This window comes from Dioscorea cayenensis, chromosome 12 (genome assembly GCF_009730915.1).
Source record: "Dioscorea cayenensis subsp. rotundata cultivar TDr96_F1 chromosome 12, TDr96_F1_v2_PseudoChromosome.rev07_lg8_w22 25.fasta, whole genome shotgun sequence".
NCBI classification, from domain to species: Eukaryota; Viridiplantae; Streptophyta; class Magnoliopsida; order Dioscoreales; family Dioscoreaceae; genus Dioscorea; species Dioscorea cayenensis.
In genome coordinates, this window is record NC_052482.1 from 20,965,299 (window position 1) to 20,984,854 (window position 19,556).

The following is a 19,556-nucleotide window of genomic DNA, read 5'->3' on the forward strand; positions in this document are numbered from 1 at the left end:
TAGGCCCTGACACTAGAATTGCAAGAAGAGGATTCCAAAATTTGGAGAAGCACAACATTCCTTGCTAACGAAGGGAAGTAAGTAGCATGAGTGAAGAATCAATGAGTGTGGGGCAGAGGTCACAAATTCGACTCTCAATCTCTAATTTGGAAAGGAATGGAATACTAACTCTTTAGCTGGTGTAATTTACTTCTATATAAGCTCAAAGTTGTAAATTGATATAACTTTTAACTGTGGTTTGTCTTTTTTTTTTATATATATTTTAGTATTAAAAAAATTAGATTTCTAAAACTTTATAAAAACTTAAATTATTTTAAATTAAAAAAAAGTATTTTCATAATTTGGTTGGTTTTTTTTTTTGGAAGAATTATAAAGATGATACATAGTCTGATATCAATGTATACCATGTAACACTTGGGTGCACTTGGTAATATGACAATAAAGTTTTTGTAATCAGTAATATACATCTTTATTGTGTATAAAATAAATGCATTTTTTTGCTAATATATTTTGTAAATCTTTATTTAAAAAAAACAAATGACCTCTTATTTTATAACCACATATAAAAAATTTTAAGACGTAGTTTTTTAATAGATTCCACTAATTAGTATTTTACTTATGCGAGATTCAATGTATTGTTTCATTCCATAAACTATTATTTTTAATAAAACAACATATCCGATGAGTCCAAAAAAAAACGTAAAGAGTAATGAAAGCAAATTATTAAGTAGCTTATTTTAATAAATTTGTGATTTATTTATTTAAATAAATAAATAAATTATTAAGCAGCTCATCCATAAAAATTAGTATAAAAAAGTTGAGTCTATGTGTGATGTAGGTGTTATTTATACTAAAACATATGAGGATGGTGTAGCAATGGACAGAATCACTATTACATACCAATTTTCTATTCTTGGGAAGTTATCTCATCTTCACAATAAATTTTATGGTAATAAAAAAATATTTAAAATTCAAGATACTTGATGGTATTTTTACAAGAAAAGGGATATAAAAGATATTCAAAAAAACATTGTCGGCACCTAAATTTTCTTCAAATTAGCTAAAGGTCCTTTTCTCAATTATTATTGATATCCACAATATCTGCGACCTTATCTCTTGTAGTGAGTGGATAGAAAATGTTTATAATTCAACAACTACAGCTGTCGATAGGCCTATTCCATGGTGATCCAATGGATATGTTCCAATCTTTGTTTAAGAGCCAAATGTCACAATCAACGCATGCATAGTCCACAGCACAAAGGTTTGGAATTCAAATACTAATTGATATATATGACTATATATATATATTACATATAAAAGCCAAGCAACTTTATTATATATATTAATCAATCGATCTCATGCAAAGCTTACAACTAATCTTATTCATCACCTTTCGTCATATTATACTTCACATCATGACTTGCATGCAGGAAGTGGAGGTCCACAGAGACACTTATTATGAAAGTAAGAAAACTCATCAAACTTGGACGTCACCGCTCCCTGCGGGATCTCGCCGCAAAGCCGATTGTAACTAACATTGAACATGGTTATTGGTCCGGTCAACTCATTAATTGAGTTTGGAATGCTCCCAAAGATCATGTTATGGTTCAAGTCCAAATAAGTGATATTCACCGGAAAACTGGTCACCGAAGAGAGATTAAAACTCAACTTATTCCTGTTCAAATCAATTATAGTCACAGAACTAGAAGCGAAGAACAAGAAGGAGGCGTCGCCGGAGAGGTTGTTATGAGAGAGATAAAGATCCGGTGAGGACTTAAAAGAGGAGAAAGAAGAAGGAATGGATCCGGAGAGGTTGTTACGGTCAAGGTGGAGAGCTGAGAGGATAGGGAGAGAGGAGAGAGAAGGAGGGATCTCGCCTGAGAACTGGTTGAAGGAGAGGTCAAGGTCTGTGAGGGATGTGAGGGAGGAGAGGAATGAAGGGATGGGACCGGAGAGAGAGTTCCAGCTGAGCATGAGGAGGAAGAGGTTGTGGAGCTTGGTAATGGAGGATGGGATGGAGCCGGTGAGGTTGGGGAGCTTGTGGAAACGGAGGGAGGTGAGGAAGGGGAGGTCGCCGATGGCGGATGGGATGGTGCCGGCCAATGAGTCTTGGATGACGTAGAGGCCGGTGACACGGTCGGAGTTGGGTGAGCATTCAACGCCATACCAGTCGCAGCAGGCGCTGGTGTTGGTCCAGGAGGCGAAGTGGTAGGCATTGTTGAAGTGGGATTTGATGGAAATGAGAGCTTTTTTGTCTTCTTTGTTGCATTTTCCGGCGATCGCCGGAGAAGTTGAGAGGAAGAGGAGGAGGAGGGTGGAGAAGAGTGGGAAGAAAGTGGCCATTTATGGGATTTGGTTTGGTTTTGTTTTTGTTTGTGATGCAGTTTGGATGAGGATTGAGAGTGCATATATAATATATTTATAGATGGCAGATGGTTGCCCTCGGTCCACCTCCACGTGGCCGCCGTCATTCAAATTAAAGTTCATGTTCTCAATGGAGTGATGCACCGTGGGCCCCTCTGTCCTCTCACCATCCTCTTGTCCCCTCACCTATCCCCCTTTGACCATGAACTATCCCCACATGATGAGAAGTACGTCCCATAGTCATCACCATCCACGTGATAAGATCCGCACCCAACGTCTCGTTCTCTCGGATAGGTGACTATTAATGGCACTTCAACCTAAAAAAACAAAAACAACTAATAACTTCCAAGAGACACGCAAAAACAATACAAAAATCTGAATTATAAAATGTGGAACCTGGCCAGAGATGTAGGTATACAATGGTGTATACAACTACTAACATGTATTATAGAAACCGGTACAATTACTAGGATCATAAGTCTGGTTCCAACGATAACAGACACAGATATCAGTATAAACAACCAAACCCCTACCAATCACCGGATTACGGTTGGAGTAAAAGAAATACCGTCAAGAAGGTGAAAAAGCAAAAAGAGAAAAATAAAATACGTCAGCGAAGAAATAAAATGTGGGTCAAATATTATAGAGGTAGGTACAATTACCTCAAAATACATAACACTTTCCTCTGCCGGAATAGGAGACAACGACCGAGATAAAAGTTATATACTGTTAAAGTCTCTATATTTAACAAGCTCAGTGAAAGTGTTAAATCTGCCAGAACCAGAAATAATGAGCGAAAACGTTAAACTAATGATAATTATGCAATGAGAATATAGGACTCTTTGTCGTGCAAGTTAGAAGGTCACATTTAGAATCGGAGAATCTCCCTGAATTTACACGGGTATTTCAGGGCTACTCCACTTACAAAGCAGACGAAATAATCAAGACCAAACTATACTCGCAGTACTCTATGCTAATGAAGAAGAAAATAATTATTACTGAGGTTGGAGCAACGTATATAGGGACCTAAGGAAATACGTTAGAATGTCAAGTTGCTATCTTGTTTGGAGATCATTCAGAGATGAAGACGGTGAACACTCCGGTAAATATTCAAATACCATCAAAAACACATTATTATTGTATATTACATGGGACAACACAATAAAGAGCTGTATCCAAGTAGGATTAAACTTCATCTAGGCTTTGTGTAACGATGAAACAATGTAATATAATGTTAATCGTTAGTTTGTTATATACTATAATCATGAGTCTGACAAATAGCTGTAATTAATGAATAAACAACAATCGTAATACACGAATAAACAACAATATTATATAAACTTATATTATTTAACAAATGGGGGAAGAAAGAAAGATATAGGACTATAGGAGTCTACTAGATGTAAATCACAAATCACATTAATAGAACAGAAGGAAGGGTGGGAAGCACAAAAGAAATGCTATAGTAAGTATAATCGTTTACAATATCCAACGAGAAACACTTACAATTCCCAACAATGCATTCATCTTTAATGCATAGTCCCTTAGCTATCATTGTAAAGAAGAGCTTCATAACTGCAAAATGCTTTGAAAAAAATCACAAACCCTACAGTAACTATGAAAGTTTACAATGTACAACAAGAAACGCTTACAATTCCCAACAATGCATTCATCTTTAATGCATGATCCCTTGGCTATCATTATAAAGAAAAGCAAATATTGTGCACACAAGGGCAGTTCATAGAGATGAATAACAACATAATGGTCCTGAAGCTGATTATAGACACTAAAATAAATAGAGTATTGTTTGCTGAAGCTAGGAAAGAGGTGGTGGATTTCATCTTTGGTCTTCTTGCTTTGCTAGTAGGCTCCATAGTGTATTTACTAGGACAGAATCAAACGATAGGATCAATTGGCTGTATCTACAGCAGCTTGGAGTATTGTAAGTTGCTTGAAAGTGAGATTGGTGGAGTTGACTGGTCAACAATGAAGGAGTGAAAGTTGAAGACGGAGATCCTCCACTTAGCATTAAAAGCCTTTGATCTCTCCCGCCGTCACTGTGGCTAATGGAAGCATGGAATGGAGATTTTCATTGTACTGACAATGAGGTTTATGTTATCTATGTTGTCTTTTCTAGTACTAGGTTGTTTTTTATTTAATGTTGTTTTGTGTTGGAACTCTAAGCTAATGATGATGATGTTTTTGAAAGTTTTAAATGGATTACTCTCTGCCAGTAAAGTGCTGAGAGAATAAGCTTTGGAAAAGTAGCTCCACTTTACTATTCTTTAGAACTTTCTTTTCCACTGTGTATCTTTTTGGCCACCAAACTATAACAGACCGATCCTGAACAGTGGTATCAAAGCTGATTCTTATCAATGACGATGGCGTCAAGCAGCAACCCACCAGTGGAGTTTTGGGACTAGCAGTGCCTATCTTTGATGGGGAAGATATCTGGTGTCTTATGATGAAGACCCTATTCAGATCACAAGAACTCTGGGAGCTAGTTGAAAAGGGGTTCTCGGAGAAAGAAGAAGAAGCTAAGGTGAGAGAAAACAAGAAGAAAGATGCTAAGGTACTCTTCTTCATACAGCAAGCTCTCTCTCTCTGCTCGCATTGCCTCAGCAAACACTACAAATGAGGCATGGACTACTTTTGAAGAAAGTTCTCCAAGGAAATCCTAAGGTGGTGGCGGTCAAGCTCCAAACACTAAGGCAAGACTTTGAGAATCTCAGAATAAAGAACATTGAGACGGTTCAAAACTATATTACAAGGGTTTTGGAACTAACAAACCAAATGAAAGGCTTAGGAGACACCATTCCTGAAGCCATGGTTGTTGGGAAGTTTCTAAGGAGCTTAGGACCCAAGTTTAAACATGTGGTCACCGCTATTGAAGAGTCCAAGGACCTCACGAAGCTCACCATGGAATATGTGAGTGGCTCTCTGATAGCTCACGAAGCTAGGTTACTAAGACAAGCCGATGATCAGGCTGAGAAAGAAAGAGAAGGCTTTCAATGTTAGAAATGAAGCAGTAGGAGTTAAAGACAGAGAGAAGGGTGCATTTAGAGGTCGTGGAAGAGGATATTCTCGAGGAAGATTCCAAGGAAGAATTGAAGAAGAGGTCGATCAAGTGAGAATCGACAGTAGCAAGGAGAACAAAGGAGCTACAAAGGGAATGTGCAGTGTCATCAATGCAAGAAGTTTGGCCATATGAAGATGGACTGCTGGTATAGAGACAGACATGCAGAGAAAGAATCTACCTTGGTTGCTGAGGAGAAAGAAACAAGCAACCTGTTCATGGCTGCATGTGAAGAGGAAGCGAGATCTACATCGGTGTGGTTGGTGGACAGCGGTTGTCCCAATCACATGACGGTGCAAAGAAAATGTTCGAAAACCTTGATGATTCTCAGAAGATTAGTGTGAGGTTGGGAGACAACAAGGAGATGTTTGTTTAATGAAAAGGAACTATGTTACTGACTACCTCTGATGGAAGAATCAAGTTGCTGCATGATGTACAATATGTTCCGGGATTAGCACACAACCTTCTGAGTGTTGGTCAGTTGGTGAATTCTGGATACTCTGTGATATTTACAAGAAATGAGTGTGTAATTTATAATGCCAAGACATGAGAAAGAATGGCGAAGATAATTAAAACAAGGAACAACATATTCCCTCTCAATATCTCTGATGTTGGGCAGGTTAATGTGGCAATGAATGGGAAGAAAAGCACAAGGTTGTGGCATCGATCTACAGTTGGGACATCTCAATTTCGAGTCACTAATAAGCATGATAAGCAACGAGATGGTGTTGGGGCTTCCCAATATTAGCAAGCTGCATCATTGTGAAACATGCATCCTGGAGAAGCAGGTGAGGAGGCCATTTCAATCAAGGAGATCTGGAAATGCTCTCGCTCCTCTGCAGTTGATCCACACTGATATTTGTGGACCGATACAGACAAGCTCTCTTAGAGGTAACAAGTATTACTTGTTATTTGTGGACGATCACAGCCGTAAGTGCTGGGTTTATTGTTTCAAACAAAAATCAAAGGCTTATGAAACATTTGTGACATTCAAGCAAATGGTGGAGACACAGTCGGGCTTGAAGATCAAGGTGCTGCGCACGGATAGAGGAGGTGAATTCACTAACAATGAATTCAATTCATTCTGCAAGAAGTGTGGAATTATGAAGCAACTCACATCCCTCGTACTCACTACAACAGAACGGCATCTCAGAGATCATGAACATGGCCAGAGCTTTGATGAAGGAGAGAGGGATGCCAAATTACTTCTAGGGTAAAGCTATGAACACCGCTGTGTATCTCATCAACATGTCGCCTACCAGTGCTCTAAGGGATAAACATCGTATGAAGCTTGGCATGGATGCAAGCTCAAGGTGAGTAATCTTAGAGTGTTTGGGCGCATTGCTTACACCCTAATTCCTTCAAATAAATTACAAAAATTAGATTCAAAGTCTGAGAGATGTGTATTTATAGGACATAGCTCAAATGCTAAAGCATATCGACTGTACAATCCCATTACCTCTAAGGTTGTTATAGGTAGAGATGTAACCTTTAATAAAAGTGTAGGTTGGGATTGGAATTCTAAGCTAAAGACCAAGTCTACACCACTGATAATTTATGAAGAGACTCCTGTGGACACAGACTGCTCAACAGGTAAAGCTATTGGTTTAGAAGCTGGTTCAAATGATGAAATCATTGATGATGTTTCAGCAGAAGTCGAAAGTGTTAGTGGAGAAGGTAAAGGCGTAGAAGCTGACTCAAGTGATGAATCACCAGTGAGAAAGGTTAGACTGTTGAAGGACATTTATGAGAGCTGTATATTTACTCTAAATGTTTGTGATCCATCTTCATATAAAGAAACGGTGAAGACAAAAGTGTGGAGAGAAGCAATGAGGGAAGAACTAGGCGAAATTGAGCGAAATGGGACTTGGGGATTGATGGAACCTCCACTTGACAAGAAGATTGTGCAACTGAAGTGGGTATACAAGACGAATTATCTCTCAGATGGAAGAATTCAGCGACACAAGGCTCGTTAGGTCGTGAAGGGCTATACTCAGCAGGCTGGTATTTACTTTCATGAGATCTATGCACCAGTAGCTAGGATGGAGACTGTGTGTCTCCTCCTTGCCATTGCTACGCAACAAAGATGGCACGTTTATCAATTTGACATCAAATCTGAGTTTTTGAATGGGGAAATACATGAGGAGGTGTATGTTGAACAACCACTTGGTTATGAGAAGGATGGTGAAGAGAACAAGGTGTATAAACTGAGGAAAGCACTATATGGCCTAAAACAAGCCCCTAGAGCTTGGTATTCGAAGATTGATAGTTACCTTCAGAGCAAATGCTTTTATCAAGAGTGTGAACGAGCACACATTATATAAAAGAAGTGATGAAGACGGTAACTTATTGTTGGTAAGCATTTATGTGGATGATATCATTTATTTTTGTTCATCTCAAACAATGGTGGAAGATTTTAAATAAGAGATGAAAGATTGCTTTGAAATGACAGACTTAGGGCTGCTGAATTCTTTTCTAGGCTTGGAAGTGAAGCAAGCACAAGGAGAAATATTCATTACTCAATGGAGGTATGCAAAAGAGACATTGAAATTATTCATGATGCATCAATGTAAACATGTCTGCACTCCCATAAACAGCAGTGAGAAATTGCAAAGTAATGACGAATCTGGAGCTGCAGATTCCAAAGCTTACAGAAGCTTACAGAAATTGCGAAGTAATGAACTCGCCCAGATATATCTTTCATTGTGAATTTGTTGTCCATGTTTGTTAGAAAGCCTACCATAACACATCTCAGGGCTGCGAAACACCTGCTGAGATATATATCAGGTACAAGTGGTTTTGGCATAAGATATACTGAAGTTGAAGACTAGAAATTGAGAGGCTTCAGTGACAGCGATTGGGAAGGTTCAATTGATGATTGATGTAGCACTTCACGGATGGTCTTTGATCTAGGTTCAGGGGCCATCTCATGGAGCTCTAAGAAGCAGGAAGTGACTGCACTATCTGCAACCGAGGCCGAATACATTGCAGCTGCTGCTATTGCCTGTTAAGGAATTTAGTTAAAGAGGGTGGTGGAGGATTGTGGTGTGAAGAATGATGAAGCAATTGAAGTTTGGTGTGATAACCGGTATGCTATAGAGATTGCAAAAAATCACGCACACCATGGAAGAACAAAACCTAGGTAGTCAGAACCGGACCGGACCGGCCGGTCCAACCGGGTTGAACCGGACCCGGGCACTCAGGCCGGTCCGTTCACTTTCAAAAACCGGCAATGGAAAAACCGACCATGAACCGGGAGAACCGCCTTGGGCTCAACCGGAACCGGATGAACTGGCCTGCTCTCCCTGGTTTTAAAACTTAATTAAAAAATTAAAAAAACTTAAAATAAACTAGCCTAATATGATATTAGTAATATGAATATCTTATATTTATATCTAATTATCTATAGTATTATGAATTAATGATAATCTAATTAATAATTATCTTATGATTTAATGATTATTGATTAATGATTCTTATCAACTTATTGATTATTAATCAAGCCTTCAAGACTTGATGAGATTAATATTATTTAGTGTTTCATATCAATTTAGTTTAACTAAATGTTGTTAAATGTTGTGTTTTGAATATGGAATCAATACTTGTTTGTTTCATAGGTTGTGTATTTGATTTGAAAATTAATATAGAATGTGTATTTGATTTAAAAATTAATACAATATTTAATGTATTATATTTTATATTTTTATTTATTAAATCCGGTTCGACCCGGTTCAACCCCGGTTGGACCTTTTGACCCTTGAACCTTGGCCTCCTCCGGTTCGAAGGTCCGGTCCGGTTCTGACTACCTAGAACAAAACACATCTACATTCGTTTCCATTTTATTCGAGGCTTAGTTGCTAACGGATCGATAGTGTTGAATTATTCTAAAACTGGTGATCAGAAGGCGGACATCCTCACAAAAGTCTACCTGTAAATAAGCATAACTATTTGAGAACTCTTTTAGGAGTTGGAGACTTTTCAAGCAGGGAAGGATGTTGTAAGTTGCTTGAAAGTGAGATTGGTGGAGTTGACTGGTCAACAATGGAAGTAGTGAAAGTTGAAGAAGCCTTGAAAATGCTGACTTTTCAACCAGCCTATGAGGATGGCGATCCTCCACTCAGCATTAAAAGCCTTTGATCTCTCCCACCGTCACTGTGGCTAATGGAAGCATGGAATGGAGATTTTCATTGTACTGACAATGAGGTTTATGTTATCTATGTTGTCTTTTCTAGTACTAGGTTGTCTTTTATTTAATGTTGTTTTGTGTTAGAGCTCTAAGTTGATGATGATGATATTTTTGAAAAGTTTTAAATGGATTACTCTCTTCCCAGTAAAGTACTGAGAGAAAAAAGCTTTAGAAAAGTAGCTCCACTTTACTATTCTTTAGAACTTTCTCTTCCACTGTGTATCTTTTTGGTCACCAAACTATAACAGACCGATCCTGAACATGGAGAACCTCCATTCTACCTCTATCCAGCCTCATCTAAATAAGGACATCCTCTTAGCTCACATGTAAAGGAACAGAGACAGTGTCAGATCAATCTCCTTTTACCTGCAAAAGTTGAGGCATACTATGGGTGTCACGTTATGTAAGTAAAGTTTGTGGTGTTCAATGTCCTTCATGTTGCTGCAAAATGGAAAAGAGTGATACAGTATGTGCATCCGGAGCACGGACATAGTGAAAGAGAAAAAGACTACGTAAAAGGCTAGGTTGTTGAGAGGTTGATTGAAGATAGTGTGCGGACTGTAGGCATGGCCAGTAAACTTGAAGTACCGCAGTGAAGGGATGGTGCGGTGGTGGAAAGAAGATGGGACAAGTATGGCACTGTACCACTGGAGAATGGCGAACCATCTTGGTTGAAGAAGTTGGGCATGGATGCTATGTCTAATGAGCAGTTAAGGCAGTTGAAAGTTTTTGAATGTATTAATATTTTAATACATGATCTCTGGGTTTTCAGTGTTGGGCCAATGCTGGAGTAGGTTAAGATTGTTTTGTGACCAAAGGGCAAACTACTGTTTCTTTGCCGAATGGTTTTTATACTATCTGTCTCCTTGTCTGTAGTATTATACGTACATATATATCAATGATAGTGGACTAATGTGATTGGCTGGTTTCACCCTTTGTTTCTCCACTTTCTTTTGACTTGTTGACTGTATACTCTCATAGAACAAGCAAGACCTTCAGGCATTTCGTTGAACACCCATCTCTTCTCCCTCAATCGACATCCAAATCCCAACAAAGCTACTTACATTATAATGGATGATCTATCTGTGATGCCGATGTCCACCATCTCAAGCATCACTTTGCTCAACAAGTTCGATGTCAAGAATGTGAATGTTCCCTGAAGGATAATAGCAAGCTTCTAGACGGCCCTTGAATCATCATCAATTCAAGGAAGCTTCATCACCGACTTATACAATATTATCTTGAAGTATCCACCAAGTAAGCCTTGATGCTTCTAGATTCCACTAATCCACCGACTTAGCATCCTATAAATAAGGGTCTCCCATTACTAATGTAACCATGCAAGTGAGTAACTTAAGCTAGCTACTAAGAAAGTGAGTGCATAGAGTAAGAGTGTGAGTGTATAGTGAGAAAAGTGAGTGCTAGTGAGAGAGTGAGAGTGTAAAGAATATTTGAATTATTAATAAAATAAATTTCATATATTCTCTCTCCATTTAACATTCTCAAAGAGAAGAATGTCAGCTTGGGCGTTTGAAGAGGTTGTGTTTCAATTTGTAGAATATATGTATATATATATATATATATAACATTGTTCTTCAGGTGTTCTTGTGTTTTAATTTGCAGGCTATGAAATTGTTGAAGGCCTCATTTGAGTCCAAGACTGTCCTCACTGATGTGTTCCTTGTTGAAGAGCAGCTTGATAAAAAGTTTGGTAGCTGTCTTGAAGTGTTAACCTCATCTGGAGGCTACCCATTTGAGAAAGTCAGCAACTGTCTTTAAAGAATGCATGCTAACTCGACTGAAGAATATCAAGTCGATAAATCTGATTGAACACTGTTCTTATTTGCTTTTTCGTTTTTGAGTGCATCCTTGCTGGAAAGCCTTTGATGTTAATTTTATATTCAAATGTTGTCAACTAACTTCGGGTTTATTGGTACACGGGTCGCCGATAAAGCTCTCACCGAGTGGTGAGAGTTCAATTCTCCGCTGAGGGCACATATCTGGGAGTTGTGAATAGTAATTGTGTACGGGTGATTTCAGCGTTCACGTGAGCGCGGTCCCGTTCTCTCTTGTTCCACCAAGACTTGTACACGTCCCTGGGGTCTCTAGTGGGTTCGCCCCGCTCCTCTTCCTCAAAAAAAACTTTATATTCAAATGTTTTGTTAAGTTTTCAATTAAGTTGAATGCGTTAAGGTTGTCTCTTTTAACTTGAGTGTACGTTTTCCCTTCCTTTGAGTTCTATGAGTTGTTGATTGAGTTGAGTGTTTATACTATTAAGTATTAACATCATCATTCCTGGGCAGCAAAGAGTAGCAAAGTAGCTTGTATCATATACAATCACAGATGGTTCAGTCACTATTCTTTTTCCCGTTTATGTACTAGCCATTGTTTTTCTGATGTGTTTCTCTTTTTCACGTTCATATACTATCACAAGCTGTTTTTCCTTGACTAAGTCATGAAGTTATTACTTTTTGTGTCACTGATATCCCATGTATTGAGATTTTATATATGTGAACTCTCTTGAGTAGTTCTCTGCAAATCTTAATTAGTTTATGTATGAGTTTGATTGAACATATGATTCATGATACAAGTAATTGGTTTGGGTTAAATTTTTCACGTGTGCTAATTAGCAGCGAATTGACTGTATAATAGTGAATGATTTCAAGTATTGCTAGCACATTTTAAAACTAACTTTCCAACATAAACAAAGAATGGATAAATAACAGATGACACAGATTCAACATCATGACACGCATTAAAGATCTGACTCTTCAAGTTATTGTTTAATAAAATAAATTTTATTGAGACTCACCTTCTACCACTATGTTGCTAATTTGATTTTTATTCAATTTGGCTTTGATTGTTTGGATAATTTTATAATTAAAGATGGATAGCTGTAAAATAATATAAAAAGAACAAATTGTGCACCAATGTTTTACAAGCAGGATCGGGCAGGCATGTTCAACCAGTTCAATTGAAAACTGGCCGGTAAATCGGTCCGATTAGTCACATCAAACAATAAGTAACCGGACCTTTCAACCGGTTCAACAAGTGAACTGATTGAACCGGACCGGATGGTTGGTTTATTTATTTTAAAATTTTAAAGTTAAACTTTATATTTTATTTTATTTCTCATTTTTTATTTTTTTGTTTGTTGTTGTTGTATATTTATATTTTATTTAATTTTTTATTTTTGAATATTACTGTATAGTTGTATCCTTTGTATATTTGTACTTTGAAAAATTCAATTTTATGTAGAGTTGACACTTTGTAACTTTATAAAGACAATATAACTTTGTAATATGTAATTTTGTAATTTTTTTTTTAATTTTTCTTTTTTTTTCTTTATTTTTTACTGATTTTTTAAATTTTTTTAATTTTTAAAAATTTATTTAGTTGAAAAACATTAAATCCAGTTGAACCAGTCAGCTCAATTAGTTGGACAATGAAACTGGTTGCCTAATCGGGTCAACAGCCGATTCGATTTTTAAAACATTGTTGTCCACATGACATCAAACAATTGACTTTATACTGCTAAAATTTTATACATGGATATAGTATATATACAGTCTAATCTCTTTTCCAATGTGCTCGAGTGTTGGGTAGCTTGTCCACTTCATCATATTTGTAAAATAAAGTTTCAAGACTTTCATAAATGCAAATTGTTTTGAAAAAAAATCACAAACACTACAATAAATATAAACGTTTACAATATCCAACGAGAAACGCTTGCAATCCCCAACAATTCATTCATTTTTCAGTGCATGGCGCCTTAGATATCATTTATAAAGAAAAGCAAATGCTCTGCACACAATAGCAGCTGATAGAAATGGGTAACAAAACAATGGACCTGCAGCTGCTCATAGACAGTAAAGCAAACAGAGTACTTTTCGCTGAAGCTGGGAAAGAAGTGGTGGATTTCCTCTTTGGTCTTCTTGCACTGCCATTAGGCTCCATAGTGAAGCTACTGAGCAAGGATCAGATGGTAGGATCCATTGGAAGACTTTACAGCAGCCTGGAGAACCTGGATTCCACCTATATATATATATATCCAGCCTAATTAATCAAGACAAGGTTATCCTCTTTAACCCACAGGTGCAAGAACAGAGACAGCTCCAGAAGAATGTCCTCTTGTCGACACCAACCCTTCCAAAAGTTTGAGGCAAACAGCCAACGACCTGCGGGTCTATTGGCACACGGGTCGCCGATAGAGCTCTCACCGAGTGGTGAGAGTTCGATTCTCACTGAGCGCATTTTCAGGGAGTTGTGAATAGTGATTGCATGACGAGTGGTCCCAGCGCCCACGTGATGCGGTCTCGTCCCCACTTGTTCCACCGAGGGCATGCGACGTCCCCCGGCCTCCAGTGGGCTCACCCCGCTCCTCTTCCCAAAAAGGTTTGAGACAAACAACAGTCGTACCAATAGCTATTATATATATACATATGTTCGTGCTTTCAAGCTTTGGAGTTGATGAACACGTCTTTTGAGTCAAGACTGTTTTCCTCAGGAACCAACACTGTTTTATGCTGCCTTAATATGCATTATTGCTTCAAATCCCTCGTTTCAGGGATTACACTAACTCAGTTATTTATGGTTACAACTATTGTTTTTAAAAAAACCTAAAATACTAATTTGAGTTGTGAAATAGAACAATTAAACTTTAATTTTTGGTGAAAAAAACTCCTAGAATCCTACAAATTTCAAGGGAAAATGCTTATACATTATTTTTGCAAAAACAAGAGATATTAATGACCTCTTAAAAATTTATTAATACAGTCAAATATCATATGGGGCAATTGAATCCTACCCTTTATTCACCCAAAAGATTTACACTGAATTAATAAATTCATCATGTCATGTAACTCTAGTGAAAAAGAAAAACTGAGTTGGTGGAAATTTCAGATATATAGAACAGGAAATTTCAGCAAGAGGCGATGAGCGGAGACGTCCGTCTCACATTTGACTTTGATGGTCAGCCGGTGTACGTGCAAGTGTCTATCTTTCTTCCGCATGAGGTGGACGTGGTGGCAAAGGAAGAGGAGGAGTTTCCTTGGCCATGTGATGTCGAGGAGGAAGATGAGGAGCCGTTGTCGGCATTCTTTGACCCGATGTTCGGGGACACGAAGCTTCCCTCCGAGATTGAGCGACTCCTGCTGGCTGCCTTGGGGGAGAAAACTGAGTTGGTGGTTCCTAGTCCTCCCTTCGGGATGGGAATGGTGGAGCTTGGCTCCCGTCCAGTGGCATTGGTAAACTCGGGGTGGTGGAGCCTTGCTCCCGCCCTAGCGACTTGGGTGTACATGGAGCGGTGGAGCTTTGCTCCCGCTCCAGTGACGTTGGTGAGCGCCAGGCGGCGGCGTTTTCAGTGATTCGGCCGGTGCTTGGCACCGAGGAAGGGATACAAGTGGCGGGCATTGCCGTAGAGCTATCAGAGTTGAGTGACGCTCCGGTGGAGTGGTCGGCGGTGGTAGAGCTTGGCTCCCACGATGACGAGGTAGCTCCGGCATCAACGGTTAAGTTAGGACAACGGTCTGTTGTTTTATCTGAGCTCTATCGTTGTTTCAACGATAAGATGGCGTTGGGTGAGTTGAGCTCCCACGACTGGGCGTACAAGAGAAAGACCAGTGGCTTCTCCAATAACCGGTGTCATTCTGCCGGACGGGCAGAAGATCAGTTGTCTAAACTCAATATGGATGCTTCTTGCCCATTGGTTCACTCCACTGGGATGTGGGCGGTGGTAGACAGTGGTTCTCGCGAGATGAGCGGTGATTCCTAGGGTGCGCTTTGCTCCCACGAGGGCGGCTTGGTGATGACTGGAGAGCGGTTGGTGTCGGTGGCGCCATACCCCAACAATGGTAGAGAGGTGTTGCTTCAGTCACGAGTTACTCGAGTGGGGACGGCCGGAGTGGGAGGTTGCGCTGGTCCGACCGTTGGTCTGATGCGGGAGCGGTCCCACGAGAAATGTCGTTCAATGCATTGGGAAGAGGATAGAGCGCTGATCTCGAAGCAGAGACGTGTCGAGATGGGGATACCTTAGGCGTTTCCCGTGAGGGTGACTGGTGGCATCCATTATTTGGTTAAGGCTTTTGAAATTGGGATTATGGGGGCACAACACGTGGAGGTGGAGTGGTTTGGATCTCTTTTTTTAGTTGGGTGTTGGCCGGGTCTAAAGCTGGGTCGAGATGTTGATGAAGTTTCCTTCATTTTGGCCTATGCGGAGCCTTCACTGATGTGTGAAGTGGGTTGGCTGTTAACCCTTTGGATTGGACCATGGGACCCGGATGGATGGATGGCACACCCAGAGTTGGGCTCTCAAGTTGATCCTTTGATCATTCTTGTCAAAGGGAAGTTCGGGCTAAATGTTGGCCTTGTTTCTGTATCTGAGGAGACTTATGTTTCACTCGAATTGATTATGCCATCGGTGGACATTATCAGTAGTCCAAATTTGCTCGGAGAGGAGGACCCGTTGCAGATGTACAGCTAGTGTTTCCCTGTTTCCTCTTCCCTCCTACTGGTGGGAGTAGATGTTCGTCGGTTTTTCTTTTGTTGTTTTCTTTTTGTTCCTTGTCTTTGTCCACGTCTAGTGGATTTTTTTTGTAATCAAGCTCTTTTATTTTAATGCAAGTGGTTTATCCACCTTTTCAAAAAAAAAAAAAAATCTCTCTGATAATACCATGAAAAATATCTACATATTACTATAATAATACTACTATAGTATTTATATAATATTACAATAATATTGCTAATTCATGGATTCGACCTCCATTTACTATCTTCATAATATTTACTGTACCAACTAGTTCATTCATCTTCATCCAAATAGTTTATTTATATTCATACCCATCCTTATAATATTTACAACACCAAGTAGTTCATTCATCTTCATACCAAATAGTTCATTGATCAATGTTGGTGTTTGGAAATTTGAAGTAGAGGGAGAGTAGTAAAAGTAAAATTTGTGGAGAGAATATACATTTCATCCTATCGGAAAAAAAACAACTTTATAATATGTGTATATATATAGATGAAAGGTATAATAACCAAACTGGTCGATGAACCCGTTGGTCAACTGGGACGTTGTCCAACAGGTCCAACCGGTTTGACAGGCCAGTTCAATATTTTATTTTTTTAAAATAAATAAAACTTAAAAAAATCATAAAATTATTAAAAAATTCAGAAAAATCAGAAAAATGGAAAAAATAAAATAAATATTTAATAAATATAATTAAATAACTGTAAAATTAAAATTTAGTTGAAATTAAAATAATATTCAATTACAATCTAATCAAATTGAAACAAGATTGTTATATATACTAGAAAGTTTAAAAAAAACCAAAAAGCCTTTCTATATATTACAATTAAACAAAATAAAAAATCAATGACTTTTATATATAAACCATAGTTTTAAGAATTTAAAAATAATTACCCAAATAAAAGATAAAAATGAAACAAAATTTTATTATTCGCCGGAAAAATAGGATGAAAAGAAAATCAAAACAACACTCGTTTCAAATAATAAATTTTAAAATTTAGTTTATAAATTAGAGATAAAGATCCGAATTAAAGAAATAAAGAAAAAAGAGAAGGATATAATCATGAAGATCTCCTTTCTGTTGTAAAAATTCAAAAATCATGATAACCATTAAAAAATCAAGTTAAAATCAATTTCAGATCCGTATCACCCGACTAAATCTCAACGACCCCAAAACCAGTTCATAACCCGTTCAATCAGTCCGATCAAGACCCGGTTTAAGTCATATGACTAGCGGCCGGTTTTCGATTGAACCGGCCGGTCCGATTTTTAAAACTCCGATTTTTAAAACTTTGATATATATATATATATATATATATATATATATATATATATAAATAAGTATATAACTTTTCTTCTTGAGCAAAGAAGTTGAGTATGATTCGCATGATGAAGTTACTGCTGAAGTGAAGACTTCCTGGACAAGGAGTTGTATTTTTGTTTTATTTTTTTTTTTTGACAAGACTGGACAAGGAATTGTCAAGGGTACTGCTTTCAACAATTATTAAAGGAAAACATTGAGCACCAGGAGAAGCACTGGCAGTTCACAAAGAAAAAAAGAAAGAAAAATGGCTGAGAAAAGAATGTCCCTGAAGCTGCTCATAGACACTAAATCAAACAGAGTCTTGTTTGCTGAAGCTGGGAAAGAAGTGGTGGATTTCCTCTTTACTCTTCTTGCACTGCCATTAGGCTCCATTGTGAAGCTCCTGAGCAAGGGTCGAATGGTAGGTTCCATTGGAAGTATCTACAGAAGCCTGGAGAACTTGGATTCCACTTATATCCAGCCTAACCAAGATAAAGACATCCTTCTTAGTCCACAAGTAAGGGAACAGAAACTGTACCAGAACAAGCTCCTCTTACCAGCACCAGCTCCTGTAAAAGTTGAGGCATACTACACTTGTGGCATTAACAGTTACGGTAGTTCATGTTCCCAATATGTCACTAAAACTAGTGGTATTCAATGTCCTTCATGTAGCCGAAAAATGGATAAAGCATTACGGTGGCTGCAGGCTGAGTCTGGGATGGCATCAGGAGTTGGAGGAGGAGAAGAAGGTTTAGTTAAGGGTGTGGTTACTTACACTATAATGGATGATCTTTCTGTGACTCCAATGTCCGCCATCTCCAGCATCACTTTGCTCAGCAAGTTCAATGTCAAGAATGTGGACATTCTCAAAGAGAAGAATGTCAGCTTGGGCATGAAAGAGGTTGTGTTTCAATTTGTAGAATATATAGATTTTTTTTTTTCCTTTCTTTCTTAACACTATTTTTTCATGTGCTTTTGTTAGGCTTTGGACCTGCTGAAGGCTTCCTTGGCGTCCAAGACCGTCCTCACTGATGTGTTCTTAGCCAGCAAAGAGTAGTAATAACTAATAAGCTATCTTGCATTATATATATATATATATATATATATATATCTTCTGTTCTGTTTTTTTTGTTGGTTTGCTGGTTTTCCCAGACATGGTCATGAAGTTATCTGACTTTTTGTGTCACTGATATCACATGTATTAAGTATGGGTTTCTATGTAAGCTCTTTTAAACAAGTAGCTACAAACCTATGGTTTTGTGTAAGTTTTTCTGAGCATATATGTGATTCTGATGGAAACTCAGAAGTGTGATCAACTGCTTAGATGGGAAGGAGAAGCAAGGGTCTCACACACTCAAAAACAGAGTTTTTTTTTAATCAATACTTCTTTTTCTACATCTTATACATAACATAAAAGTACAAAGACATGACTCTAGCCTCCATACATAAATGTTTTTGTATATTACTTATGTAACACATAATTAACTGGAGTCTCATTCCACACCACACAAGTATTTTCCATCCATGCTTCAGGATATATCTTGGTGCTTCCTCTGAATTCTTCAGCGCATGGGCCTGCAATACTTCTTCAATCATACTCCAATAGATTCATTACACAAATAATTGCTGTATATAATTAGATGCACTAAGCTGTAATAACAGCATTCACTTCAGAATAACTGAGATTGATATATAAGCATGACCTCCCAACATCACACATCTGAATATGGTTTACCACCAGAAACAAGTAACAGACTTAAAATTTAATGCAAGATATGTTTGCAAATATAATCAAAACATCTCAGAATATTATAAATCTGCCGCTTTTCATAGGAATACGTGTTGTCATCAAGTCATTGGACTGCAAGTCAAGGTAACAAATGATGATCACAGTGAAATATATATGATTTCAACTATTGCTAGGATATTTAAAACTTGCTCTACAAGATTGCTTGAAAGGAAACAATCAAATCCCACAAATACACAATTCAGGAATGAGAACAAGTGTTAAGATGTATAGCAGATTGAGTAGTGTAAAAACCCATGAATGGCAAATGCAATTGCAATTAGATTCAAACAGAATATGATTTAATCAGTA

The 19,556-nt window shown here is 38.0% G+C and overlaps 3 protein-coding genes across 3 annotated transcripts; 2 read left to right on the top strand and 1 right to left on the bottom strand.

The window, feature by feature from the left end:
• Positions 1 to 1,305: 1,305 nt before the first annotated feature.
• LOC120273716 (polygalacturonase inhibitor-like) lies at positions 1,306 to 2,373 on the bottom strand. Its single transcript, XM_039280420.1, has one exon. The coding sequence runs from the start codon at positions 2,341 to 2,343 to the stop codon at positions 1,414 to 1,416; it is 930 nt and encodes a 309-aa protein (XP_039136354.1). The 5' UTR covers positions 2,344 to 2,373; the 3' UTR covers positions 1,306 to 1,413.
• Positions 2,374 to 6,589: 4,216 nt separating this feature from the next.
• LOC120273719 (uncharacterized mitochondrial protein AtMg00820-like) lies at positions 6,590 to 7,582 on the top strand. Its single transcript, XM_039280424.1, has 2 exons — positions 6,590 to 6,753; positions 6,947 to 7,582. The coding sequence occupies exons 1-2, from the start codon at positions 6,741 to 6,743 to the stop codon at positions 7,414 to 7,416; spliced, it is 483 nt and encodes a 160-aa protein (XP_039136358.1). The 5' UTR covers positions 6,590 to 6,740; the 3' UTR covers positions 7,417 to 7,582.
• A 10,111-nt stretch (positions 7,583 to 17,693) lies between these two features.
• On the top strand, positions 17,694 to 18,749 carry LOC120273718. Its single transcript, XM_039280423.1, has 2 exons — positions 17,694 to 18,359; positions 18,441 to 18,749. The coding sequence occupies exons 1-2, from the start codon at positions 17,724 to 17,726 to the stop codon at positions 18,513 to 18,515; spliced, it is 711 nt and encodes a 236-aa protein (XP_039136357.1). The 5' UTR covers positions 17,694 to 17,723; the 3' UTR covers positions 18,516 to 18,749.
• The last annotated feature ends 807 nt before the right edge of the window (positions 18,750 to 19,556 follow it).